General features: G+C 35.7%; 2 protein-coding genes across 2 annotated transcripts; one reads left to right on the top strand and one right to left on the bottom strand.

Moving 5' to 3' along the window:
* Positions 1-5,246: 5,246 nt before the first annotated feature.
* On the bottom strand, positions 5,247-6,504 carry SpdS (Spermidine Synthase). The gene is made up of 2 exons (XM_088032011.1): positions 6,053-6,504; positions 5,247-6,006 (listed from the first exon to the last, which is right to left on the bottom strand). Exons 1-2 carry the CDS (start codon positions 6,181-6,183, stop codon positions 5,274-5,276), a joined length of 864 nt encoding a protein of 287 aa, XP_087888137.1. The 5' UTR covers positions 6,184-6,504; the 3' UTR covers positions 5,247-5,273.
* Positions 6,505-11,209: 4,705 nt separating this feature from the next.
* LOC148177526 (alpha-tocopherol transfer protein-like) lies at positions 11,210-27,721 on the top strand. The gene is made up of 6 exons (XM_088032009.1): positions 11,210-11,442; positions 20,022-20,213; positions 26,466-26,624; positions 26,909-27,002; positions 27,117-27,243; positions 27,293-27,721. Exons 1-6 carry the CDS (start codon positions 11,354-11,356, stop codon positions 27,553-27,555), a joined length of 924 nt encoding a protein of 307 aa, XP_087888135.1. The 5' UTR covers positions 11,210-11,353; the 3' UTR covers positions 27,556-27,721.
* The last annotated feature ends 57 nt before the right edge of the window (positions 27,722-27,778 follow it).

The following is a 27,778-nucleotide window of genomic DNA, read 5'->3' as shown; positions in this document are numbered from 1 at the left end:
AACCAGCAGCGTGCATCACGACTATTGGATTCTCTCAACGTAAGATTTTTACTAAAAAAAGAAGAAAATGTATCGTGACTGTATTTATGCGCCTGTTTATTGTGTTTGACTGGGTTTTTAAATATGTAAAAGAGGTGATCTTATTATATGAGTGCAGATGATCTGTGTTTTGTTTTTATTTTTTTAAGAATAAAAGTCCCTTAACTGTTGAGGCTCGCGCAACTTCTTCTCTAGGCTTTGCGCGAGCTTTTCCTCTTCCTATCTCTTAGTTTATGACATCATTAGTTTGCATGAAGAGACGACTACTGTTAAAACAGAGTGGTTTAAAAGTGTGGTGAATGCTAAAGAACTGTCTAAGAGTGTTGAGTGCGTCTTTTTTGTGTAGTAAATTGCTTAAATGGGGGACGAATGGTGGGACGTGCAGGGTGTGAAGACGACTGACTGAGTAAGTTTGATTCAAATTTATGGAACATTAATACACTAGGAAACCCTGACGACCAACACCACACTAACTTGATTATGGTAAGAGACTAGTAACTAATTTTCATTTGTTTAGGTTCCTGGGACTGGCTGTGACCACGGAAGACTTCTATGAAGAGACTGATCTTGTTATGAAGATTCTGAGAAGGATTTTTATGAAACTGTTGAATAAAGTTTTATATCTATGAGGTGTTTTATTGGACTCCAACATTCACCCAAAATGCAAGACTGCTGTGCGGTATTACAAAAAAAGTTATTAATATTCAGAACTGATTCGTTTCAAATTTATGTGGTAATGGCAGGTTTCACAGTTAATGTCTCCCTATTATGGGTGTAACAATTATTATTATGCATGATTTTTGTCTGCGTGATATATTTTGGTTTTTTTATAGGAGTGAATACTCCAGATCTACTTTTTTAACTCAGTTTTTATTCAGAGTGACGTAATACCTACAATGTAAGCACCCAGAAATGGTCCTAATACGCATAATAACACTAATTTTATCTCTTTAAACTGTGACATCTCAGCAGGAGTTTATTTGGAGTCACTTTCCCAAAAAAACAATCGTTTTTATTACTTCCGATTTCCGCCACTTGGACCCTCGATTCGGCCCTGTCCTGACCCTGAACCAAACAAAATTATTGATACACCCGCAGAAATCCCATCAATTGTCTAGCTTTGGAAACTACGTCATTACTGAAAGAACACTAGTGCTGTAATCACTTCTATTGAACTTCTGAAGAAGTTTTTGAACACCAGAGGACAATTCTTAGTAATCGTTTATGACAGTACTGAAGAAGAAGTAAAATTACTGTTCGAAACGTTGTTCCAATGGAAGATCTACAACGTGGTGGTGGCTAATTGGACGACGTTCATCACGTGGTACCCTTACCACGCCTCTAGCCACTGCGGAACTGTCGTGAATTTAGTCACAGTGGGAAAATCACTAAATCCTTATAGAAACAAACTCCCTAGGCAATTCGAAGGGTGCAACGTAACCATAACTTGGAATAATTTTGATACGAATGTTAAAACTCCCTTCAATAGAACAGATCCTGGGTACTCTATTAGGATGCTCGATTTGATTTTCGAAGCAATGAAAATTCGAGTGATTTATCTAAATGAAAATACACCCTACATGACAAATGCAAGGGCAACTGGGACTTATGAAATGGTGTACAACGACATGGTCCAAAGAAATATCGATCTAGCAACTGTTATAAGAGTTGGACTATCGCAGTCGACAGAACAAGAGAAATCGCTGGTGTACCATGTAACCAACACGTTCTTCATCCTACCACCCAGACTGAAGATCCAGAGCAGTCTCGAGATCTTGGTGGTGTTTTCAAAGACCACATGGTTGTGTATTCTCACCGCCATGGTCTCCATGGTGGTCCTCTGAAAAAACCTCTTCAAAAAAACCCCAAGCGACTCATTTTTTCAAGTTCTGCACTTTCTTCTCGCTGGATCAACCCCCCAAAAGTGTAGTAGCACAATCCAGAAAGTCTCTTGCTTCTTTTTCTTATTGTATGCCTTGAACTTGAGCTCCTTCTACGTTAACCAACTAGTGGTGTTTGGAGTCAAGAGCTACGAACCAAAAATCGGCACTATGAAGCAGTTGTACTGCTGTACGCACCAACAATAAGTTTATTTTTTTCTTTGGAGGTACGTGATGGTTTGCTCAAAAACCGCATCTCAATGAAGAAGATCCTCACACCGTCTGAATAACGCGATGGGTTTGTGCAGCGTTTAGACTACGGGATTGTAGCAACTGACGCAAAACCACGAAAATCTTCAAATTCTTTCGGAAAAGGTAAAGTAAAACGTTGCGAAATATAACTCATGATAATTTCTAGTTGGTTTTTCTTCACGACCACCTGGTGGTAAGGAGGGCTACCTCTTCTTCAGCAAATAAATGAGAATATTCAGCGAGTTGTACAAACAGGACTGATGGCCAGGTGGTTTTTTGAGAGCCAAATTATGGCTAAAAAATACGTAATAGTGGGAGAAAAACACAAGACCTTGGATTTAGCTCGCTTTAACGGAGTTTTTTTGTGCTGTACATTTTGGGAGTTACTGCTTCATGTCTTGTGTTTTTGGCAGAACTGTTGACCAGAAAGCAATGGACCCAACGTGGAGCCTTGAGGTGTTCCATCCAATGAAGAATATTTTTTACGTGTTGAACTACAAATATTTTTGAACAGCCTGTATACAGGGTGAGTCAAGCTTGCGTATTCCTTCTGTGACGCTTTTATAAATAACTATTTTATATTTTTTGATAAGATGAATGTATGTTTGAATAAAATGCATCTCTTAAAATTAATTTCAGTTGTCAGAAGTGCACCGTTTTTGCAGGGCCGCATTCAACTTTTTTCTTTAAATGCAACCTACTACTTTTAGTGGAGGATGTTCATGAGTTATTTACTAAGCCATTCAAAACTATCAATTTTTAAATTTTTGGTCGTGGCGATGTGAAGTTATGATTTTTTTTCCGAAAATCTTGCAGTCTGATTTAAAAATGGCCAGCAACATTGCCTTTCGAGATTTGAAGATAAAACTTGACACATTTAATAACTAAACTATGCTCTTTTTCTTGATTTGATTAGAAATTAATTTTCTGCTTAAATATAAAAAATAGAGGATTTTAATTTTCAGGATTTACAAATGGCCAAAATTTTTTTTTAATGGAACCCCTGTAAATTTTTAGTCTAATGAATTCAGTTTTATATTCTCATCAATTTTTGTCTCTACATGGTTAAAATAGGCGATTTTTGAGATATGTATGTCTAAATACAGGGTGTCCGGAAAGTCGCGCACCACCGTGAAACTGTATCATCGGACAATGCCATAGATCACCGGAAAAATGTTAAAAAAACTTTTGTCTTCAATTTTTCGAGGTATGATGGATTGAAGAGGCAAAGTTTGATGCAAAAATTAACGATTTCTGTGCAATAATTTTACGTTTAAATGAATTTGTTACCTAAAGGACATTTTGCGCAAAGGCATGGTGCAAAGAAAATCGGAAAAATCTTGCAAGAAATGCCTGAAAACTGTTAACAAAGTTTTTGAATCAACAATCTCCATCAGTGTGGCATCGTTCACTTGAAACCATAGTTACGTTACTCGTTCATGAGCCGACCTGACTAACGCCAACAATACAACAGCAACGTTACTACGGCTTTGAATACTAGAAATTTAAATTATTGGAGAAAAAGTTCAGCAATGTTGCCATTTTCCTAATTTTTTTTTGGTCTTCCTATGAAAACAGAGAGTCTGGAATTTTTTTTAACATTTTTTTAGTACTCTGGAGAACCACTCAATTACCCCCGTTCAAGGTGGTGCGCCACTTTCCGGACATCCTGTATTTATTAAGTACTTCCAACCACCAAATAAGACTAAACATTTTATAACTGAAACCGTCCAAAACATTAATAGAAATACTTTGCGAAATGTATTATGGCAAAAGCAGTAGAAACGTATAGCTTAGCTACACACTCAACCCTCGTCAAAATAAATAGCGAAATATCACTACTACTACCCTTATGTGTTAACCAAAACTGATATAAAATAAGTAAAAATATCATTTCTAGTAAACTCTATTTGAATGCTTCTAATAACACAAAACCACCCCTAAACATTGAAAGTATGCGACCTCCAACTGTCAGTAATTGTAAAGCGTGTCATTCAAACCAAGTTCTATGTTTCAATTGATGTTGTTTTCAAAGACAGCTTAATGTTAAACTTTTTGTATTATACAAGGTGTTTATAAATGTTTCTAGCATCAAGAGTGGCTATGAAATTCCTGCCATGCACTATTTTGCCACTTTGTTTTCATAGTGAATATAACTATGTTTGAGTACACTTAAAATGTAACTCATGTGAACAACTTTTCAGTTACGATTTTGTGTCCAAGTCTTTATTTTTCATTTTTCAAACCATAATTAAACTATTTTTTTTTTCAAAATTAACTTTGCTCTACGAGCGAGGTGAACTACAAATGTCAGTTGAAAAATCTAAGCCCACATTTGAAATAAACGGCAAACTTCTTTAACATTTCATAGCCGCCTTTGATGTTAGAAACATTTATAAACATCTTGTATGGTACATAAATTTCTCCAATACCATGAATTATCTCAAAAATCGCCTATTTTAACCGTGTAGAGGTTAAGATAAAAAATGATGAGAATATTACACTAAAAATTTACAGGGGGTTCCATTTGAAAAAATCAAGTTCTTGCCGTTTGTTCCTGAAAATTAAAACCGTCTATTTTTTACATTTAAGTATAAAATTAATATCTGGTCAAATCAAGAGAGAAAGCATAGTTTAGTTATTAAACGTGTCAAGTTTTACCTTAATATGTCGAAAGGCAATGATGCTGTCAATTTTTAAATCAGACACTGCAACTTCAAGAATTTTTGGAAAAAAATCATAACTTGACAATGCCACGACCAAAAATTTAAAAGTAGATGTTTTGAATAGCTTACTAAATAACTCATCAAAATCCTCCACTAAAAGTGGTAGGTTGCATTTAAAGAAAAAAAGTTGAATGCGGCCCGGCAAAACTGGTGCAGTTCTGTCAATTGAAATTAATTTTAGGATATGCATTTTATTCAAACACACATTCGTCTTTTCAAAAATATAAAAGAGGTATTTATAAAAGCGTCACAGAAGGAATACGCAAGCTTGACTCACCCTGTATATTTATTATTATGTATTTTCCGTCTTTAACCACTACTACAAGAAGTCTGAAGAATGAAAACTCCATTTTTGTGCATAATTTATTGTTCATTTCTAATTATTCAATACTTTTCTGACGAAATTCGGAAGAGCGAACGCCGCCGAATGCACCTGTCCATTATAATACCGTAATTCCAGCTCCGACGCCTCCTTGTCCCCAATCCTGTAGCTGGGAACTGTCACGTCCCTGTCTCCGGTCGTAGCAACGACAAACCCAATTTGTCCCGAAGGATAAGTGGGAACACTCGTCACTGCGTACTTGACCCCCGAAAAGTGCTTCTTGCAGTGATCCAGAGTCTCCTTAACTTTCTCCAAGTCGTTCCAGACCGTCCCGTTTTGGGAACAAATCACTCCTCCGTCTTTCAAAGCCCCTTTCAATAACTTAAAATAAGACTCAGTAAAGAGATTAACCGCGGGACCAATAGGATCACTAGAATCCGTGATGATGACGTCAAATTCGTTCTTGTGATCCTCCATGAACTTGAAGCCGTCGCCGATATGCAGGGTGAGTTTGTTCGAGGAGAAGCCTTTGGCTAAGAAGGGAAGGTATCGTTTACTGGCGTCGACTACTTTCGCGTCTATTTCCACTTGGAAGATTTGTTTGACGAGGGGGTGCTTGTGGCATTCGCGCGCCACGCCGCCGTCGCCGCCTCCGACAATAAGAACTTTGGATGGCTTGGGGTGGGCGCACAGGGGGAGGAATGAGATCATTTCTTGATACGAGAATTCGTCATGTTCGGTACATTGGATGATCCCATCGAGGATCAAAGCGCGGCCGTGGTGTTTCCTGCAAAACCGGTCAACACTCTTGCTCCATAAATAACTCTACTCACGTCTGCAACACCAAAATGTCTTGATACTGCGACTTTTCTTCCAACAACACCTCTTTCACTTGAAGGCTCATGCACTGGCCTGGCCACAAGTCGTTAATTTCGCTGAACCATCCGTTCTTGATCTGATCCATGCCGAACTCAGACGAGAAATGGAGTAAAAATTCCTGTTCATAGACGTGTTTTCTTCGAACTTATCGCCTCCGTAGCACATATAAACATGATACGAGTTCAAGGTCGGTAGACCGATGAATTATGCTAATGTTTGTTAATGAATGACAACCGATAACGGGTAGTTAGAGATTGATTGTTTTAGATAAGATGGGAGAGGATTCAGGAATGGAAAAGTCCGGGAGCTTTCCGTGTCAGCACATGGTCGACGATGATTCAGTGTTTGTTTATGTTATCTGGGTGTTGGGTTGAATTTCAGCGCTCGTGCAGACTGCAAAAAGCGAGCAGAAGCAAAAAAAAAACACATCACGCTTGGGAGAGGTCAGTTCGGTGTGTTGCTTCATTTGTTTTTCATGTTAATTTTAATCAAAAACAATAAGTTCGTATAAAATGCTGATGATTCCATTGTCATTATCTGGTTTTTAGGATGTAAAAAGTTGTCTATTGTTTATGCAATCATACAAATCCTTTTGACCTCAACTCAGAGTTTTTCTTATCGGAGAAAAATTTTGAAAGAATGAATTAAGAGGTCAAATTAAATATTTTGGGTAAGATAGAGGTATAAAAGTTATGTAAAAAAACAAAATAATTTAAGGAGTGAGTTATCTTTATTTTAATCCGTTTGTATCTAGTTAAAGGTTAAAACGAAACTAAGGAAATGTGGCTTTTCTGTTTATTGTTGTTTCCCTTGTTTACAGAAAATGCGGTTACACCAAGGCCATCTAATTAGAAATATTTCTTAAAATTAATACCCTGTTTAAGCTCAAGGTTATTATTGTTATTTATTTAGGAGTTTAATTTATTACTTAATTAGACAACCAGTAATACATTATTGTGATGTGTTGAAGCATACCATAGAATTTCCAGAAAAGTACACACCTATTTTTACCAAAAGATGAATATCGTTCCCTTCTCCAGTAAAGATTATTAATAATATGATTGCCTTCTATGGGATAAAACAGAATGAACTTTCTATGAAAGTTATACAAGGTGTTTATAAATGTTTCTAGCATCAAGAGTGGCTTTGGAATTCCCGTCGTACACTGTTTTGCCGCTTTATTTTCATGGTGAATATAACTATCTTGAAAATTATTCATAATGTTACTTACTTCAATGACGTTTTAGTTACGGTTTTGTGCCCAAGTTTTCGATTTTCAGGTTTTAAACCACAACTCGAACAGTTTATTTCTCAAAACTTACTTTGCTTCAGGTTTGAGGTTAATTGCAAATGTCAGTTGACAAATCTAAACCCACATTTGTAATGAGCGGCACATTTCTTTGACTTTTCATAGCCACCCTTGATGCTAGAAACTTTTATAAACACGTTGTATAAACCGACGGAAATATGGATTAACTGGATTTAACTTTGCATAAGTCGAAGATGATTTTTATTTAAATTGCTACCGTATAATCGAATAATTCGAAATCCTCTGGATAAACAAAATCTTTTCCTTTTCGCATTTTTCCACATCTGCGATAGACTTTAGGATTTCTTCAATTTTTAATTCTTCTGGAAATTTTCCAACTATTCTCTTTGAACACTTTTCATTAGATTGTTCTGATTCTCTGTGGTGGATTTTCTAAATAATCTTCGTGCTTAGTCTGATTCTTTTTACGTTCTCTTTAAATTCTTTTTAGATTTTCCCTGGATCACAGATTTTTCTAAGATTGTCTCTGTTTTTTTTTGAGTAAATTTGGATTTTTTTAGTTTCTCTACATTATACTTTATCTTTTAAATTGTTCCCAAATTCTCATTTAAAATTTCCAGACTGCTTAAATTCTCATTCTCATTCTTTTTTGAATTCCCTAGATTTGCTTTATTTTTTTTATATTGTCTTATGAAAAACTTCCGAAGATTATATTTAAATTCACTTTCAATTCTGACTAATTTTCTAAATTGCCATTTGGTTTCTCTTTGGTTTTTTTAGAGGCTTAAATTCTCATAAATTGGTGAGTCTTACATTTTATATTCATCAATTTTGTAGGATTTTTCAAATTTCTTAGATTTTTGTTTTTTTTTTGACTCCTTTTAATTATTTTAGATATCTTACTCATATAAATTTATAAATTCTTCGCAATTTTTGAATTTGCATTTGTATACATTCTTTAATTCTTCTAGATTCTTTAGGTTTGCTGTTGATTTTTTAAATTCACTTTAAAATTTTCTTAGATTTTTTAATATCTCATCTAAAATTCTATTTTCTCTGGATTTCCTAGATTTGATTGTACAACATTGTTCTTAAAGATTCTCCTTAAATTGTTTCTCGATTCTCATTGGATTTGTAAATTTTTCTATAATTTCTTAAAAAAAATCATATATTGTTTTCAGAGTCTCTACTTCGTTTAAGATTATCTGGATTTGGTCAAATTCTCCTTAGATGCTGTAGATTTTCTTCAGATTTTTCTCAAATTCTGTTTAAATATTTTAGATTTTCCTAGAATTTGATATTTCTTTTCTTTTGTGGTTATGCATAATTTTTTTTAGTTTCCTTTGGGTCTGATTACTATTCCATTGTTTTTTTTTTAGATTCTTGGATTTTCCTTGGTTTTTGGAATTTTCTTTATGTTTTCCGTACCTTCTTTTTGTCTATAATTTCTTTGTTTCTTTGAACATTATATTTTCTCTTTTTAGAGCCTTTATAGATTTTCTTATAAAGTCGTCTTCAAATTCTCTTTATATTTTCCTTTAAACCTCACTAGATTTTCTATAACTTCATAGATTCTCGTTATATTGCCCAGATTTTCTTCAGACTTTTCTTATTTTTTCCAAATTTCTCAAAGGTGACGAAAACCTTTCTTTAAGGAAAATAAGACTAGTCATTTACCCACTTATCGGACAAAACGAAAAGTAAATTGAAATTAGTGAAGTAATTCTTCTGGAACAGTTACATGTGTAATTAAAGTTGTTGAACAAATACTGCACTTTCAGTTGCGTTATTTTTTGGCATAATTTGTTCCAAACATGAACAAAACATAAATAAACTGTTTTGTATTCTTGATTCCTGAAATTGTAAAAAAAATCAAATTTTCGCGGCCATCTCTAAACCACCGAAATATGACGAAAACTATCTCTAATGCAATTTACGGTTTCCGAAAGTTTGAACTATTAAATTTGCCGGTCTACTATTTCATCATTCTTTCATAATAGAGCCGTATTAAACAAAAAATTGCAACAACCCAAATTGATTTCGAAGAAATTGAACACGAATTTCGCAAATGATGTTCTATAAACAAATTACACAAAATACAACAATAATTGTTTATTAAAAACAATAAATGTAATGACTTATTTTATTATTGACAAGTAGCAAGGCCGTGCTTGCATCTGCAATACATTAAGGTAATTATTGAGTTTTTGCTTGATGATTTATCAAACTTTAAAGGTCGTCGGGGCCAGGAAGTGTACTTTAGTTATTTTTTCTATTTCAAACAATTGTGGAATTAATTTGTAATTAATTACTAATAATTTGTATTACGCTCTCCATTACCACAAAGTTGCTCCAGAAATTACAGAAAAACAGCAACTAAAGCAAGTGAATGGAACTTGCTAATCGAGTGCTAAAACGCATTTCATAATGCACGCAACCGGAAATAACACTTGACAGATCGGCAAATTTCTACAGGTATTAAGTTAACGAATTATGTAAATCTCGATTTAATATCCATACGTGTGACGTAATTCTAGGATGTCATTCCCAAGAGCTGCGAAAACGAAACTTGTTAAGCAGTCGAGAGAAATGATGAGGAAGTACCAGCTTATGCAAGAAGTCACTTATTGTATTGTATTATGAATGTTGCCGGTGAAAGCATCTCTTTTTGTAGCAGGCCGGTGCCAGAGGGCTTCCTTACATGAGGATGTTATTTAAATGTGAATAGAACTTAACCCCAAACTGTCAAAAAAACAGAGTTACCAACACATTCTAAATTTTAAGTGCACCTGAATTTCTTCCACGGTACTTTACCCCATCTACGTTTAATTCTTGATTGCTTCCTTATAAATAACAATTCCATTTGTTTGACGGTAAACACTATTTTTTCTCGGTAAATTTTCCAAGTTTTCTCTATAATTTTGTCATAAATGAAGTTTTACGGTTGAATGGTATTATCGCAGCTAGTTATTTGTTAAATTATGCAATGACCCTGATAGGTTATTAGCAGTATTTACGTACATCTTTATGTCTTATATAAAAATTAAGTAATGGGAATTGACGCATGACACTGTCGTTATTTGTCAATTTTATTATAATTTTTTATCCAGATGAACGTATTATTCTTCGTCATGCCAGTCAATGGCCATTGAATTCTGAATTTTCTCACCAAAATGGGGCCACACCGAAGAGTAGTTCTTTCAAAAATGAGATTTAAAAGCGATTTCCCGTATCGTTGCACAAAATTGTATTTTTCTTCCTGCAATCAAATAAAATGAAAACGGCGCTGAGAGGGCCTTGGAATTTGACATGTCATTTGACTAGATACTAGTTGAAATGTCAACAGGGCTGCCAACCAATTTCAAATTTTAAAGAGGCAGTCTGGGCTAAGTAGAATATTTTTACAATTACTGTGTTGACGAATATTTGTTTTCTTATTGTTTCTTATTTCTTTTTCACTTCTTTTATTCCTCCGTTCCTTTCAATTGTGTCTTTTTTCGACTCTCCAAGAATTCTCTTTCTTCAGTGTTATTGGAGCAATGAAGACAATCACGATTGAAAATCCTCAAAGTTGAAGGAACCTCAGAAAATTTCGAAGAATTTTGAGTTTGTTGTCCCCAGATAGTGTTACAAGGTCTTCCAAAACCATTCCATCTAAGACAAGTTTACTCCAACAGCCATGTCATTGACCACCGCTCAACAGGTTTCCAAGCCTCAAACCAACGTAAATTTCTCTCCCTAATAAAAAGGGAATCTTCTTTAACCCTTGCCCTATCACGTCCCACTTCCTCTACCACCTGTCTTTACACGAAAAGTCCAACAAAACCGCAGCTTCTTTAGTGCAAACTTTCCATTTCCAACTTGATATCCCCACTATCAAGCACTTTCAATTTCAAAATCGCGCTTCCAACACTCGCAGATGCGATATGTCGCGGATTTGGTGAAGTCGTGCATTTCGTGATTGTTTAGTGACTTTTGTGTGAAAATGGCCCCAAAGCTGCGACACCCTTTTATCGATGGGCTTAAGAACTTCCCTGAAGATAGACAAAAAGATGTGACCAAAATCAAGATTTGGTGAGTTGATGCGTTTTTCGTCGTGGTAAAAACGGGGGAAAGAAGCGACCGGTTTAGCTAAAAGTAGAAAAATGTGGTATTTTAGTAGTTATTTATGATTGTCTGTACGCTCAGTTCCGGATTTAAGGAAGGTTCCTGCCAAGGGCTTTCAGGAAAGTAATATCAAGGTGGAAATGTAACCGGTAGTAGAGGAATATTACCAAATGCCTTCCAGGAGAGAAATTAAATCAAATCTTTTATTGATTGTATTGATCGCCGATGTATTTCCAGCACTTTTTTTTTTCTTGATTATACAGGTTTTCCTTGTTTTTGAAGGAGTACCGAAGTGACCCGTTCAAAGCGTCAGAGTTCACATGTGGATGTCTTCCAAAATTAAACTGAATTTTTTGTTCTATTTTATTTAAATTTTGTTTGTTTCTCTCACCTGTTTGTCGAGTTTGATAAAATGACTGACCTTACAAAATAATTGAAAACAAATTGTTTTTTAATTAATCACGTATCTCGAAAATGTACGTTTTTATGAACATACACAGAGTGGGTATATGAAGAGAATCCTTTTTGTATCCATCTTTCTTATCTTTATTTTTTCTTCTGTTTGTTTCTTTATATCTTTTTTTTTTTCATATTTGTAATTATTTTATGTGTTTCTTCTTCTATTCATTTTCACTTTTATATTTCTTTTCCACGACTTTTAATTATGTTTTGATTGTACTTTCTCGTAATTCCCGGATGATTAATCTTTTCGTAGCATTTTAACATAACACTCAAAAACCACTTCATCTAATTCGCATCTTATGCTAATTCTTCTGACCTTGAAATTATAAATTGCCTCACTTCAAATTTACGCAACAAAATTTTGGCAATTTTCAGGTTCAAGTTTTTGTATACAAATAATTGAATGGACAAAAATAATTCCGTGTAAGTAGCACAATTAAATTCAAGCTCATCAATTAGAGCACTGAAACCAACAACGTTAAATTTGAAGCATTACGAAATTGATTAATTACACGCAATAATTATGACACGATTGGTTTCGATTTTATTATCATTTATTAAAAATAATGGAGAAAGTTCACATGCATGCATTTCATCTTTCGAAACTGGGGGGCTTCCACTACGTTTAAGAAAGTGGAATGCAAAAACAAGACTTCCAGATGTTGTCTTTTGGTAGTGCTAGAGGCGGTGTCTGCAAGAAAATCGAGGAAAATCTGAGAAAATTTTTATAGGATTTACAAGTCGACAGAGACGTTTTGTCGGACAGGAAACCTCAATTGCGGCAATTATGAACGGACATAAAATTGAATTATTTTCGTATTCATTCATGTAAATGGAACATACTACCTGAATAATTTTTAGCAATTGGTTTGGATTACCTTGCGATAAGGAAATTATGTAGGATGCGAGGCTAGGAATCGAAATTTTTGCAAATTTTGTAGAATTCCTAGATTCTTACTGTAGCCACCCCCAAATACCGTGTTTATGACATAATGGAAGTCTTAACTGCACAAAGGGACGAAACCACCACAGTACTTGATTCTTAAATTTTATTATTTATGACAGGTACCGACATCACCCCACACCCTTCAATACAACTAAAACCGACCATCAAAGAGGGATAAGAAGATCACTTTTACCGATTCGTGTCATAAATTACAAGATTTAATAATCAACCACTGTAGTGGTCTTGTCCTTTGTGCATTTAGGACCCCATTTAAGTCATAAACACGGTATTTGGTGACGGCTACAGTAGATTTTTAGAATTGCCATTTGAAGATCCACCCTTTCTTCATATCAAAATGGAGGATGTGATTGGAATCGGATTAAACCAAAAAAGAATTCTCTGATTTGCTCGCATTGTCTTTATCACTACAGTTTTTACAACAAAAAACGCACCCGAACAACCAATTCCATCGTAACTTTTCTTTGATTGGGTGTTTAAAACTGTTGTTAATTAAATAAACGTTAAAGCTAATTAAGTAATGCACAAAAAAGAATCAATTCATTGGATGTTGATAACATGATAACATTCGCGTCAAACAACATAGAATTTTAGTACCTTTAACGATATTATTCGGTCATTACTCATTAAACAGATTCGCAAATTTTTTATTCGTCGCTCTAGGGCTCGGAACAATTCACATTGAAATTGATTATTCAAATCCCATTAAAACCTCTTAATTTCTATCAATCAAACACACAGCGGGATCCGCTACAAAGCAATTTTCTCGTCTTTTATGGTATTACTTCACGCTAATTTTAATTGATTAACTCACCGATAGACTGGAAAGTATTACAAATCCGCTACTTAAAACGCTTCAATTAGCGGATTAAGCCAAAGTTCAAACTTTCCTTGTAGAAAGTGACCAGTTTTTGGCGTATTGTCCCTTAAAAGTAACACTACATGCTTGCTCCTTACGTCAGCTATAATTAATTTCACCACAAGTAGTGTTGCATTATGTCATTGCACAGATCTTGTAGAATTTTCTTTTTTCTTGCTGACACAGTTAGGTTGAGACAAGTGACACATTTCTTTCGGCAACCTGAGGAATTTTAACCTTGAACTGAGAACAAAATCATTCTACCGCTTTTACTAACAGTTTCTCTTGAAGCAAATATTTCGTGATATAACACATGACCGCTGTCTGAATATCTTATGAAACAAAACGCTTTTCTCTGGAAATTCGAAAGTGTTATCTGCTCAATTGCTGAGGTTATAAGTCATAACTGTGACAAAGATATTTATGAAACGAGAGGTGCTCACATCTTTAAAATATTGTTTCAAATTTGGTGTAATGTGTGTGTTAAATTAGGAAATTCCGAACCCCCGGGCAGTGGTTTCGACAACGGTGATGATTATGGTTTTTTGGAGGCGAGTTGTTGTCCTGGATTTCCCCGTTTTTACGGATTTAAACGGTAAAAAAGGATAGTTAGGTGTTTGTTTAATTTCCTAAGGTTGGCAACATTCTCCTCGATTATTCACATTTGTCCATTTTGACATAAAATTTGCTTTTCGCACCTAATAATATTTAGTGTGCGCCGTTAAAACCGTTCGGTATGAAGAGATATTTGCCTCAGAACCAACGTCTGCCTATAAACTGTAGGAACAAAGAAATTGACAGAAAGTACACAATTATCATTTGCATCCCAAAAACCCAATTTTCATAGCAACATTTGCGATCATTTGAACTGACTGTAATTTTAAGAGGTGTGCCAACATTAAACTAAACCTGTTGCCAACACACGACAAAAAAGCAAGAGAAAATTTGCTTGAAGTAGATTCCCGCACTTTAATTTGCGCTTTATTTTTTTTAACTTTAAATTGCAATTTTAAGTCAACATTAGTTAAATCCAATCGGACAGCTTCTAAAAACTTGCAATTTCCGCAAAAATTCAACAAAATTATAGTGGAAAGCCCAAAAAATCGAAATTTTAGAAGCCATTTTAGGCACAAATTGACAAAAAAATGTTGAAAAATTTTGTCATGCCACCCACCCCTCTTGTAAGACCACATTGAACTCGTCCAGTTTGATTTTAAATTTCCCTGAAAACTTAGTAATTAACCTCAAAATCGCCAATGCTCCAAAACTCAGAACACTTCCCGGAACATTTTGAAACACCACAATTGTTAACAACTTACTAAAAGTCACGTTTTTCGGTTGTTTAAACCACTTTGAGACACTCGTTCACAAGCACGTGACTGAAGTTCGCACTGATGTCTACCAACCTAATCATAGGTCAGAACTACCAACAGCGACCTTACAAATTTACTGAAAATGAGACGCTAATGAGAATCGTTCATAATCTATAGAATATTTGCGACTTTGTCTATTTCTGTAATTTGCATATGAAGTCCCAATTGCGAAAAAAACTGTCCACTAACCTCAAAATCGCTGGTGCTTCCGAACGTCCAAGAACACTTTTTAACACCACAAATGTTCAAAGCTTACCAAAAATCAAAATTTTCCTCAATTTAAATCACTTTGAAACACTTGTTAACAAAGATCAAACTCATGTTTACCAACCTAGTCAGAAGTACCAACAGTGACACCACAAATTTACTGAAAAAAATAGTACATTTTTTACTGTTTATGATAAAATCAAAATTGAGAAAAATCAATCCAAAATTAAAAAAAAAAATGTTGCGCCACTTATCTTGTAGAACCACGTTGGACTAATTTACTGTGATTTTAAATTTCGCTGAAATTTCTACTCTAACCTCAAAATCGCCTGTCCCGAACTCACAACACTTCCAAGAACACTTTGGAACACCACAATCGTTCAAAGCTTACCAAAAATCAAATTTTTTCTTAATTTAAACCACTTTGGAACACTCGGTTACAAAGACGTAAGTGAAGTTCAAACTCATGTTTATCAACCTAGTCAGGAATACCAACAATGACACCACAAATTTACTGAAAAAAATGGGGTGAGTCTAATGACACAAATTCTGAATTTTGAAAATATTTGCAATTTTGCACATTTTTTTAATGTTTATGATGAAGTCATGATTAAAAACAAACAATCCAAAATTTAAAAAAAGTTAGTGGCGCCACCCCTCTCGTAAAACCACAATGGACTAGTCCACTGTCATTTCAAATTCGCTGAAATTTGTGCACTAACCTCAAAATTGTCGGTGCTCCCTGTCTCAGAACACTTTCAAGAACACTTTAAGACACTACAATTGTTCGCAACTCACCAAAAATCACATTTTTTTCGCAATTTAAATTATTTCGAAACACCTGTTTCCAAAGATATAACTGAAGTTCGAATTCATGTCTACCAACCTAGTCATAGTACCAACAGTGACAACATTAATTTACTACAAAAATTAGTTTTTGACAGTGTTCGGTTTCCACTAAAGAACACTTTAGAACACTACAACTGTTCGCAGCTCACCAAAACTCGAATTTTTTTCGAAATTTAAACAACATTAAAACACTCGCTTACAAAGATGTAAATGAATTTCGAACTTATACAAGGTGTTTATAAATGTTTCTAGCATCAAGGGTGGCTATGAAATGTCAAAGAAATTAGCCGCTCATTATAAATGTGGGTTTAGATTGTTCAACTGACATTTGTAGTTAACCTCAATCATAGAGCAAAGTAAGTTTTGAGAAATAAACTGTTCTAGTTGTGGGTTGAAACCTGAAAATCAAAAAATTGGACATAAAATCGTAATTGAAACGTCGTTGACGTAAGTAACAATATAAATAATTTTCAAGATAATTATATTCACTATGAAAACAAAGCGGCAAAGTAGTGGACGACAGAAAATCCAGAGCCACCCTTGATGCTAGAAACATTTATAAACACCTTGTATCTACCAACCTAGTCATAAGTAGCAACAGTGACAATACTAATTTACTAAAAAATGTGGTTTCTAGCAGTGTTCGGTAACAAATTAGAACACTACAATTGTTCACAGCTTACCAAAAATGGCATTTTTTCACAATTTAAACCTCTTTGAAACATTCGTTCACAAAGATATAAGTAACTGAAGATCGAACTCATGTCTACCAACCTAGTCATAAGTACCAACATTAACAACCCTAATTTACTAAAAAAATTGCTTCTGGATGTGTTCGGTTTCCACTGGACTTCGTAACCCAAAATAGAAACATTATAAAGAGAAAAAATGATAAAATGAAAATATCGAAAGCGAAGAAAAACGAACAGGAAATGTACAAATAGAAAGATAACAAAATGTAATACGACAAGCGTTTTGCCTCATTTATTTCTACGAATTATTTAGGAAGAAAATTTGCTTGGCCTAATTATGCTTCCCGGCAAATTAAACAACAATTTAATTTTTATTAACCAAAGTAAAAGTTCCTCAACTAAAGTTAATTATGCGTAACATACCCACACAATTTATAAAAAGCTTCCACCTTGTTCCGCGACTTATTGCACCAACACAATTGAAATTTTTCTTTAAATTGCAGAAAAAGTAGACACAAAGTAAAAGTAATATCATGATTCAATCTATGGTTGAGGCCACAGGCTCAATTTACACAAATCTGACACAGTTTGTTCATTTAGGTACAAGACGATGCGTTTTGTGGTTTGATTCAATGTGGGTCAGACGATTTTTTGCGCTGTTTCCATCATTTCCTCACTTCGTGGTGACAATTTGTCGGGAAAAAGAAAAGCGAAGAAAGTTTTCAGTGAAAGTCGTGAATCACTTCAGTAAAGTTTCAATGAATGAAAATTTCAGTGGTCAATGAATGAAGGATAAAAAGTAGCGTTAAAAATTCGTGCTATGACCGCCTCGGGTGTAGTAAAATCTTGCTCACATTTTAATGAGTTTTTTTAACCTTTTAGTTATTACGTCAAATTTATTGGAAAATTTTAATTAATTCACTGCACCAATTTGGATTATGCATAACTTTGTCTTCAGTTCTTCTCTGGTTTTATTGCTTGTTTTCCGTTCCAGTGGGTGAACTCGACACTTTCCATATTCCTAAGTGCACGATTTAATCCCAGTAATTATAAATTAAGACCTCAGATATTGTACAAGGTATCTGCTGTTCTACATTTTACATTCTACTTGTGCTCGATTAATTTCCTTCTGTTTATGCTTCATTAAGTAGTGCGGCTTTATTTGCGACGATGGCGATGTCTCAACGTTAATCTGGTCATTACCAATAAACTCAAAAATTGAATAAGTAGCTTTAAACTAGATCTTGAAGGAAACATGAAAATGCGCCATGGTTATGACTATGACATTACGCCGAGATTAATAATTATTACACCATAATAACACCACAGTGGAGGTTATCACCAACAAGGTCTTCGCCTGCGGGACCATTTTTCTTGTCTTTGGGTCATTTGTTTACTCAAAATAAAGGAATTCAAAGCTGCTTGCCTATAAAATGGTAATTGAAAGACCTGAGATGCCACATGTTGCCTAACAAGCTTTGAATGCAAATGAAGACAGACACATAAAAATGCGGTTCGCAATCTTAAATTTCCACGACGAATTAATTAATTATTGGTATTAAATTTCCATGTAAGAAAATGTCAATGTTGCATACATTTGTATCCGCTCGAATTATTTGTTTGCTTCCGGATTCGCAATTAATTGTGGTTGTAATCATAGATTGAGAATGATTAGAAATTGGAAAATCAGGCGGTGTGGGAGAAAATGTTTAATTACGTGTAATCAATAATATTTAAACGTTGCAAATATTTAACTTTCAAATCAGTCTCTAATGTGTTAATTAATTTTGACTACTTAATTCATAAAATTACTATTTTTGCTGTAAGTGTGAAAAGTACAAGCCGTTGGAATTTGGAATATGTTGGCAGCCCTGTCACTACTGTCGTTTTCATGAAATGTCAAATTGTAAAAAAATGCGAATTCGTGTCACACTGTCACAATCTAATAGCATTGCAAAAAAAACTATAAAATATGTATATTTTGAAAACAGAAGAAACAAATTATTTAAAATTTAGAAAAATCTGGAAAATCTAATAAGAATAAAATATCTAAATACACTATGCAGGAATCTTAAAAAAAATAAAATTTAGAGAATCTAAGAAAAAACTAAAGAGGATTTATGCATTTATTTAGAAAATTCGAATAGAACGGAGAAACTGTTTAATGAATCTAAGTGGATTATAAAATTTAAAAAGAAAATCTAAAGAATCTAAAGAATCTAAAGAATCTAAAGAATCTAAAGAATCTAAAGAATCTAAAGAATCTGAAGAATCTGAAGAATCTGAAGAAGCTGAAGAATCTGAAGAATCTGAAGAATCTAAAGAATCTAAAGAATCTAAAGAATCTAAAGAATCTAAAGAATCTAAAGAATCTAAAGAATCTAAAGAATCTAAAGAATCTAAAGAATCTAAAGAATCTAAAGAATCTAAAGAATCTAAAGAATCTAAAAAATCTAAAGAATCTGGAACAAATCGAGAGAAGTATTTAGAGAGAATTTTCAAGAAATACAGAAAGAATCTTAAAAAGAATGGAAAGAAAATAGAATGAAGATGTCAAGAGAACAAAAGAAGAACCCGAAAAATCTCAACAAAACCTGAATCATTAAAAAGGAATCTAAAAATAGATTTGATTTGATTTGATTGCCGTCAGCCTGCAGTTACCTCAGACTTTTTGACCTGACACGGACACTTCTGCAATCTTTTTTATTTCTTTTCGTCTTCAATGACATCATTGGCGATTTCATTAATTTTAATATCTTGTTTTTTTTTAAGTGACCATAATTAAAACCGAATACTCTTGTTATTTAACTGAGCATTTGTCCCTGAAGCCAATTAAATTATGTTACTAACGAAAAATGAATTTTTATACAATTCCATCCTGCCAGATAGCCAACAACCGTATCACCTATCCCAAGAAAATTAACACACATTAGACATTACATTCTTAATTATGCAATGTTTGGCCTTCACTATTTCCTAACAATTCAGTGAACTTGTAACGAAGATGATACCAATTCGTTGATAATTTCGTGCGCGAAATGACAATTTGTGTAATTCCCCTTTACCTTGAACCTCTCAGTTTTCTTCGTATTAAGTAATGATTCTGTTATTATTGGAAATTAACAACAATTTTGTTTCAGGATGAATTCTCAGCCTCATTTGCCGCACGTCTCGGATGAGTACATCTACTTATTTCTGCACGCTTCGTATTACAACATCGATAAGACGAAAAATGGGATCGAAAGCTACTTTACCATAAGAGCGAGTGCACCTGCGATTTTCAGCGACAGAGATCCGTATTCTCCGAGGATGCAGACTATGATAAGTATTGCGTAAGTTGACAAAATGAGGTTCTTCCTTTGTTGCCCAATTTGGGGCTTCGTGGAACGGGGCAACCTTGGCCAAGTAGAAAAAACAAATTTATTTAAAACAATGACAGGGTTTAACAGTCTAAAGGTCCTCGTGGCGGCGAAATTTTTCACTTCTTATGGTTTCGGTTGTCCGTCCATTGGCAAGGAAAGATCACTATTACTTCTTTTTCTTCAGACTTTTCTTCTGTCTTTACTGGTTTCATCTTCTCGCCGCTTTCGTCGAACCGACATGGAACGATTAACTTAAATGAGCGCCCACAATCTTCTTCTGCTTTGTTTTTTTGGAATTGACAAGGGACTATCATTTTTTTCTTCGTTTCTTTCCTCTCATCTTTCGATTTACAAGTAAATTCTTTTTTACCAGTGTCACTTTTACTACATTCTTCGTTATTTGTTCTGCTTCCTTCGTCTTGACATGGGAAAATTTTGGCTTGTCTTTTATTTTCTTGGCAAGAAGATTTTTCTACTCCTTGCGTACATACAGATTTGTCTTTTTTTCCGCGTTTCTTTCCTTTACAATTATCTTCTTTTTTCCTACATTTTTCTTCTTTGTCCGGGCAAGAATTATTTTGTTCACAAACGTAAGCAAATTTCTTACATTTATTTTTGTCGATTCCTACGGTCTTATAAGGAGTTTTTTCCGAAGATGAGTCTTCTGGTCTTCGAAGCCCAGATTTGATTTCTTCATGTTGACACGGAACGAATATTTTGATCTCTTCATTTTTGTTCGCTTCTTCAGATTCTTTGTGCTGGCACGGAACAACGAGATCTTGTTTTGTGTTTTCTTTGCAGGTCTTTTCTTCCTTCATACATTCTGTGTGGTCTTCTGGTTTTTTTACTTCGGACTCTTCCAACTCGCAGGGAGTTATTGCTTCTTCTTTCTGTGTCTCTTGATTATCAGCTTCGCACTTTGTTTCTTCAGGTTTGCATGGAAAAATTTCTTTAATTTCCTCTTTTTCCTGCTCGCAAGAATCTTTCTGTTCTTCACACGAAACTTGTGGACAAGGAGGTTCCTTGCTTTGCTTATCACAGTCTTCAATGGGTGGACAAACAAATTTTAAACTGGGGCACTTGGTTCTGTCTAATTTTTTTGATTCAGAGTCTCGACATGATTTTTGAGCCATTTTCTCGGAGTCTGCTTCACACGTTTTCTTCTCTTTACAAATTTTCTTTTCGTCTTTGCATGGATTAATCGTTTCAACTTTCTTTTTACAAATCTTCTTGGTGTCTTCCCTTCTTCTTCTATCATTGACAAACTCTTTGCATGGATGAATCGTTTCCGGCTTCTTCTCTTTTGTCTTACAACTCTCTTCTGAATCTTCCTTTCTTTTTTGGCTTTTGGAAATATCTCTGCATTCTGTTATAGCTTTTCGTATTTTGTTATCTTGCATGATTCGCTCAGACTTCTTTTTTCTTGGTCTTACTTTAGCACCCTGTACTTCTTCATTCTTCTTTTGACGACAGTAAGCTATACACTGCATGATTGGACTTTGATCTTGCTCTTCAAACACTTTTTTTTGGTCAGAACATGATACAGTCTGTATCTTTGCTTTAGCAGGATCTGACGCGCACATGTTCTCCGGTTTCTCTTGAGCTTGATCTTCACAAGATTCTGCTTTGTCGCTTTGATGCTTACATCGAGTTTCAAACCCGCATGTGACCATGTGCGGTATTTTTGCCGCTTTCGTTTCTTGTTTTGGTTTACAGTCTTTTGGTTTACAATCTTTTGGTTTCCTACACGAGACTAGAGACTTCAATTGTGCCTTGTTCTCCTCCTTGCCTTCAGAACAGGGCACTATGGGTTTAAGCCCTTTTGTTTCTTCTTTACCAGTACTGACGAGCTTCCCACAACTTCTGCTTCTTAATTTTGTACGTTTACAAGGAGGAGTAGGTCTGGCGGATGTTTTGGTCTTCTTGCAAGGATCATAAACATTTTCCATTTGGTCTGCTTGTTTTTCACTAGATGGTACGACTTTCTTGGTGACTTCTTTTCTGCATGGCTTTTCTGCTTTTGGTTGGTCGCAATGTTTTGGATTTAAGTCAAACTTGCACTCGTTTTTAGTAGCTCCTTTCAAGCCGCAGTGGCTTTTCGACATCATGTCTTCTTTTGACTTCTTCTTTACAGAAACTGAAGACTTACACTTTTGGAAACACAACGCGTTGAAGACGCTTGTTAATAACTTCACTTTTCCTTTTGTGATTTCCTCTATATCTTCTTTCGCGGCTTGATTCGCTGTATAGTTGAGAAGAATTAGAGAAGTGTTAGATGCTTTGGTCATCACGGAAAGTCGTTCTTTCTCATCCATGGCACTTTCTTTTTGGCAGGGATCTTCAACTTTGGTTACAAAATCTTCAGGTTTTCTGAGATACGGTATCCGACGTTTGATGTCTTCATATTTGCAAGGAGTTATGTTAGGCAACTCCATTGGTTTTTCTTCACATTCGTTCTGATCAGATGACTTTGCTTTCTTGGATTTCTCTTGACATTCCTTGAGATCAGGACACGGATTTGTAAACTTTGGACTCTTCTTCTTTGTTTCACATTTAGTTTTGGTCGGTTCAGTATCTTGACAATCTTCAAACTTGTCTTCACACTCAACTTTTGCATCTGATTTTATTTTCACGTATTTTGCAGGAACAAACTCTTTGCATTCTTCTTTCTTTTTTTCTTCTTCTTTACAATCTTCAAACTTCTCGTTTTCTTCATCGTCGGGTTTTCTCAGAGCTGATTTGATTTTTTCGTACTTGCACGGAGCGAAGATTTTGATTTCTTCTTTCTGCTTCTTTTCGCAAAGGTCATCAGGGGAATCGGTGTGTTTACTACGAATTACGCTCTTGGGATCGTCTTTGGGGGCCGAAAGAATTGTCTTTACCAACTCTTTGCAGTGAGTTGTATTCTTCGTCATGGTGGGAGGCACGAAATGTTTATTGCAGTCCTCTGAAAGAAGAACTTCTCGACAGTTCTTGGGTGTTTTTGCTGTTATCTTTCTTCCTTGAAAATCTTCGGTTTTAGCGAATTGGTCTTTATTCTTCACGAGCTCTATGAAATTTTCTTCCAAAGATTCTGCAGCTTGGATACAAATTTTCTTAACATTTTCTTTTTTTGACTGACACTCCTTAAATTCTTCTGGTGCGTTACAGCTTTTACTTAATTTCAAAATTTCTTCCTTGGTTTCTTCTTGTTTTTGCGACTTGAAAACTCCGAAAATACTTTGCATAAAACTAAAAATTCCCACCCTTTCAGTTTTCTCTACTTCTGTTCTGAAATCTTCTCGCTTTTGGTTTTCTTTCTGTAACTGGGCGACAATTTGCTTGTTTTTCTCTTCGACGCACATTCTCTGCTCTTCGATTTTTGCTATAAAGAAATAAGAGTCATTTGAAGAATGTCAACATGAGGATAAAGAAATCAAAAATGTACAAAATGAAAGACTTTAATAAACAAACATAAGAACTACACATTTTTAATTTCCACCTCGATGTTAAAAAAATTAATTATTACTGTTCTTCGTACTTGCATCAACTTCTTCTTTCTTAACATCGTCACACTGGTTCTTCAGCTCAGGACAAGAGTAACTCACACGCCGAACTCTGTTCTCTTCTTTGTCCACTTGTATCTTCAAATGCTCTTCTGATCGGACTCCTGACTTGATATCTTCATACATGCAAGGCACGAAGATTTTATTTTTTTCTTCTCCTTGATTGCCGTTATACTCCACCAATTTCTTGAAGGCTTCCGGGTCGCTAAAACACGCTTTTTTGTCTCTGGGCGGAGTTCCCTTTCCGGGTTGGGGAGAATCAGCTTTCTTTATCTTCTTGCAGAGTGCTATACACTGCATTATTGGACTCTGGTCTGGTGGTTCCTCAGGTGCTGAACACTCTGGTTCTGGTTCTGAAGGTTTTTGGGCGCGAGCACAAATTGCTTCGATTTTGATTCTTTCCAAGTCGGTGGTGATTTGGTGCTTGGATTTCGAACACGTTTTAGCTTCATTTTTTGATTTCTTCTTTGAGGAACATTTAGACTTCTTCTTCTCACCACTTTTGGTACCGGGACAAGGCGTCACAAGTTTTACCTTCTTCACTTTTTCCTTTTCCTCGGGTTTGTTAGTTGAACAAAGCGCCTTCGCTTTCTTTTTTTTCTTCGGCTCCTCGGCTTTGCTTTTTGATTCTGCACATACCTTTACTTTGTCTTGGATTTTAGAAGTCTCTTTGACTTTCTCGCAGTGTAGAGGTTTCAAGTCAATCTTACAGTCCGCGCTTTCCGTGGCTTTTACTTTACCACTTTCTTTCACCTTGACCTTCTCTTTGGTTTTCGCAGGCGTCTCTTTGACCTTCTCGCAGTGTAGAGGTTTCAAGTCAATCTTACAGTCCGCGCCCATCGTGGTCTTCACTTCAACACTTTCCTTTACCTCGATCTTCTTTTTGGTTTTAGATGAAGTTTTTTTGACCTTCTCGCAGTGTTGAGGTTTCAAGTCAATCTTACAGTCCGCGCTCTTCGTACGGTTTATTTTAACACTCTCCATTTTGACCATCGGTTCTGACTGACTCTTCTTCGCTTTGGCATCTTTGGTGAGGATCCCTTCGCGGACGCTATTCAAGAAGTCTTTGCTTCCTGAAACCAGATCCTTGCTCTGCTCCTTTGTCTTCGGAAGCTCCAAATCTAGTTTTGGCGGCTCCATACATTTCTTCGTCTCGGTTTTTCGTTTCCGGCATTCCTCCAAGTCTCTCTTTAGTTGCGCGATTATTTCTTGACATCTCAGATCAACTTCTGTTTCAGTTTTCGAGTTTTTCAACCCATTGTAAACTGTTACAAGAAGTTTAGTACTGTCAACTTGTTCTTTGCTTGGAGATGCGGGTTTCGGGTTCTTCTTTGCAGAGTGAGTTTTCTTCGCAGACGCGGAAGCTTTCTTCTTTTCTTTCTTCTTGCAGGGTTTACACGATTCGGCTGATTTCGATTTATCTTTCTTTGGACTTGGTGGTTTTCCTGACTTTTTCTGTGGCGATTTTTGCTTCTTTTTACACTTGTCCACGCATTGGAGGATGGGGCTTTGGTCAGGTTTTGTCTCAGATGGTTCTTCTTTAGACTCATCACCAGAAGGAGTGTGGTGCTCCAACTTCTTCTGGGAACTTTTTTGCTTTTTACACTTTTCAATACATTGGGCGATGGGGGTTAGATTGACGGGGGTTTGATTTGATTTTGCTTCTGATGTTGGACAAGGATCTATTTCTTCTGATTTAGCTGACTTTTGCTCTTTTGATTTCTTCGACTTTTGCTTTTTTTTACACTGGTCAATGCTTTGAAGGATGGGACTTTGGTCTGGTTTTTCTTCTGGCGTAGTTGGGCAAGGGTCGATTTCTTCGGATTTCGCTCCACAAGGCGCTACTAATTTTTCTTCCGATTTCTTCTTCTCGGAGCATGAAGACTCCTCGTTGTTTTCTTTACAAGGTTGGATGATGGAGGAAGCTGCTGATTTCTGTATCGCCTCTTTAGAAGAGACTTTTTTACATTCTTGTTTTTCTTCTCCTAGTTTAAAGGGTTTTGTAGAATCGTCTTTCTGCGGCTTGCAGGAGCGTGCGAAATCGAAGTTGGCGGTCTTCTTGCACATCCATGTTCCAGTGAGGTCCTTTGGAGTCGGATGACACTTTTTGGATTGTTCTGAAGATTTAGCTCTCGGAATGATCTTCAGTTTTGGGTTGGGTGCTTCGATCTTCAGTTTTGGGTTGGGAGTTTCGATGTTCCCTTTTCCTCCTTCATCTTTGCAGTTGATGGAGCACTGCATTTCCCCATCTTTCACCTCGCAGTTAACAAGTTTTGAAGAGTACTTCGAACCTGTTTTACCTGCTTTCTTCGAATAGTACTTCTTGTAAAGAAACTTCTTCTTGTCTTCGCTTCCGAAGAACATGGATCGTGCGTGCAGCTTTCCGGTGGTACAAACCGGAGCCTTAATTTGCAAGTTTATTGCAATTGAAGAGAACAAAGACTTTGCTTTATTAAAGATGGGTCTTGACGACACCTGAAAGTTTCAATTGAAGCAGTTATGGCGAAGTTTCTCTTGAACTTACCAATGCTCGGAAGAATGATTTTGGCAAGTTTTTGAGAAACAGAGACATACTGAAATTTTGATTACATACTATTTTGAGGATTTTGGGAATCAGACGTCAAATTTTGAATTTTGACAAACACAATTTGGTTCTCATGGTTATTATTGTTCGCAGGAATTTAATACGATTGCCCAAAACCACACCTGAAGGATATCGAGTGCTGTTGTACAGCGTTCGAGATCCCGATCCGACGAAGATGATCTTCAGCGACGCTGTTAAAGGGTTTTGCATGTACAACGATTGCGTTTTGTCCGAAGATGGACTGGCGGAGGGGTAAGTCGCGTGAAGAAAGTTAAAGTCGAGAATCGTAAGAATTCTTACATAACTGATAAAATAACAACTTTGCAGAAAACGTTTCCGATTTACGACTGATTTGTGTAATTAGCAAATATTGTACCAGCGTGTAATAAAACGACGTCATCGCTGGCTCTGGAATTTGAACGGGTTGGTGGGTCTGAAGGGTACTTAACCTCAAACTGTCAAAGTACAGGACTACCAACAGTTTTCAAATTTAAGAGCCTCTTGGTGTCATAAAGACAATTTGGACGTTTTTATAGGTATGTGGTTGTTTTCGATATGCGAGGGGTCTCCATTGGGCATCTTGCGCGCGTCAGTCTACCTGCTCTGAAGGCCTTCATGTTTTATATACAGGTTTGATCATTTTATTAAATTAGTTTAACAAAAATAAAAAAGCGTCATTGTAAAGCGCAAAGATCAATGATAGAAACTTGAAAAAAACATATAATTATGTGTGACTTTTTCCAGGAAGCGCATCCATGTCGTCTCAAAGCCATTCACATCCTGAACACGGCCTCCTGGATCCACCACATCATGCGAATCGTAGTACCTCTAGTAAAATCCGATCTCCTGGGCATGATCAAGTTCCACAAAGGTACGACGTGAGTATCCCGTTTTCCTTGTTCTCATCCCGTTAATTTTAGGAGTCATTCCTGAGGGACTCCCGCAGGATATCATGCCGGCAGATTACGGTGGTGAAGCTCCCTCAGTTGAAGAGTTAGACGCTCAAACTAAGAGTATGGTGGATAAATATTCAGAGTGGTTGAAAGAATCGGCGCATTTCAAAGCTGATGAGGCGAAGAGGGTGAAGAAGGCGTCGTGGTGGGGGTGGGGGTTGTTCAATGGTAATAATAATACGGAGAAGATAGATGAGAAGACGATTCTTAAGAATCTTCAAATTGATTGAAGTTAGGTTGGTTGTTAATTAAATTGTATTCATGATAGTTATGTTTGTGGTCATTTACATGTATATATCATTCGTCTTCGATGGTTATTTGGGATAAGATGTAGCCATCTTTTCGTGACTGTTGTCTCTGTACTTAAATAAGTGTAATAAATATTTTTTGTAATTAGGGGTTGTAATCATTTAGTTTGTTATAAGAAGGAACATATAAGCAATAGAACAAAAA

This window comes from Gnatocerus cornutus, chromosome 3, assembly GCF_029298725.1.
Source record: "Gnatocerus cornutus isolate USDA-ARS CGAHR chromosome 3, icGnaCorn1.1, whole genome shotgun sequence".
NCBI lineage: Eukaryota > Metazoa > Arthropoda > Insecta > Coleoptera > Tenebrionidae > Gnatocerus > Gnatocerus cornutus.
The sequence above is the reverse complement of the archived record's forward strand: the minus strand, read 5'-3'. Positions and strand labels throughout refer to the sequence as shown.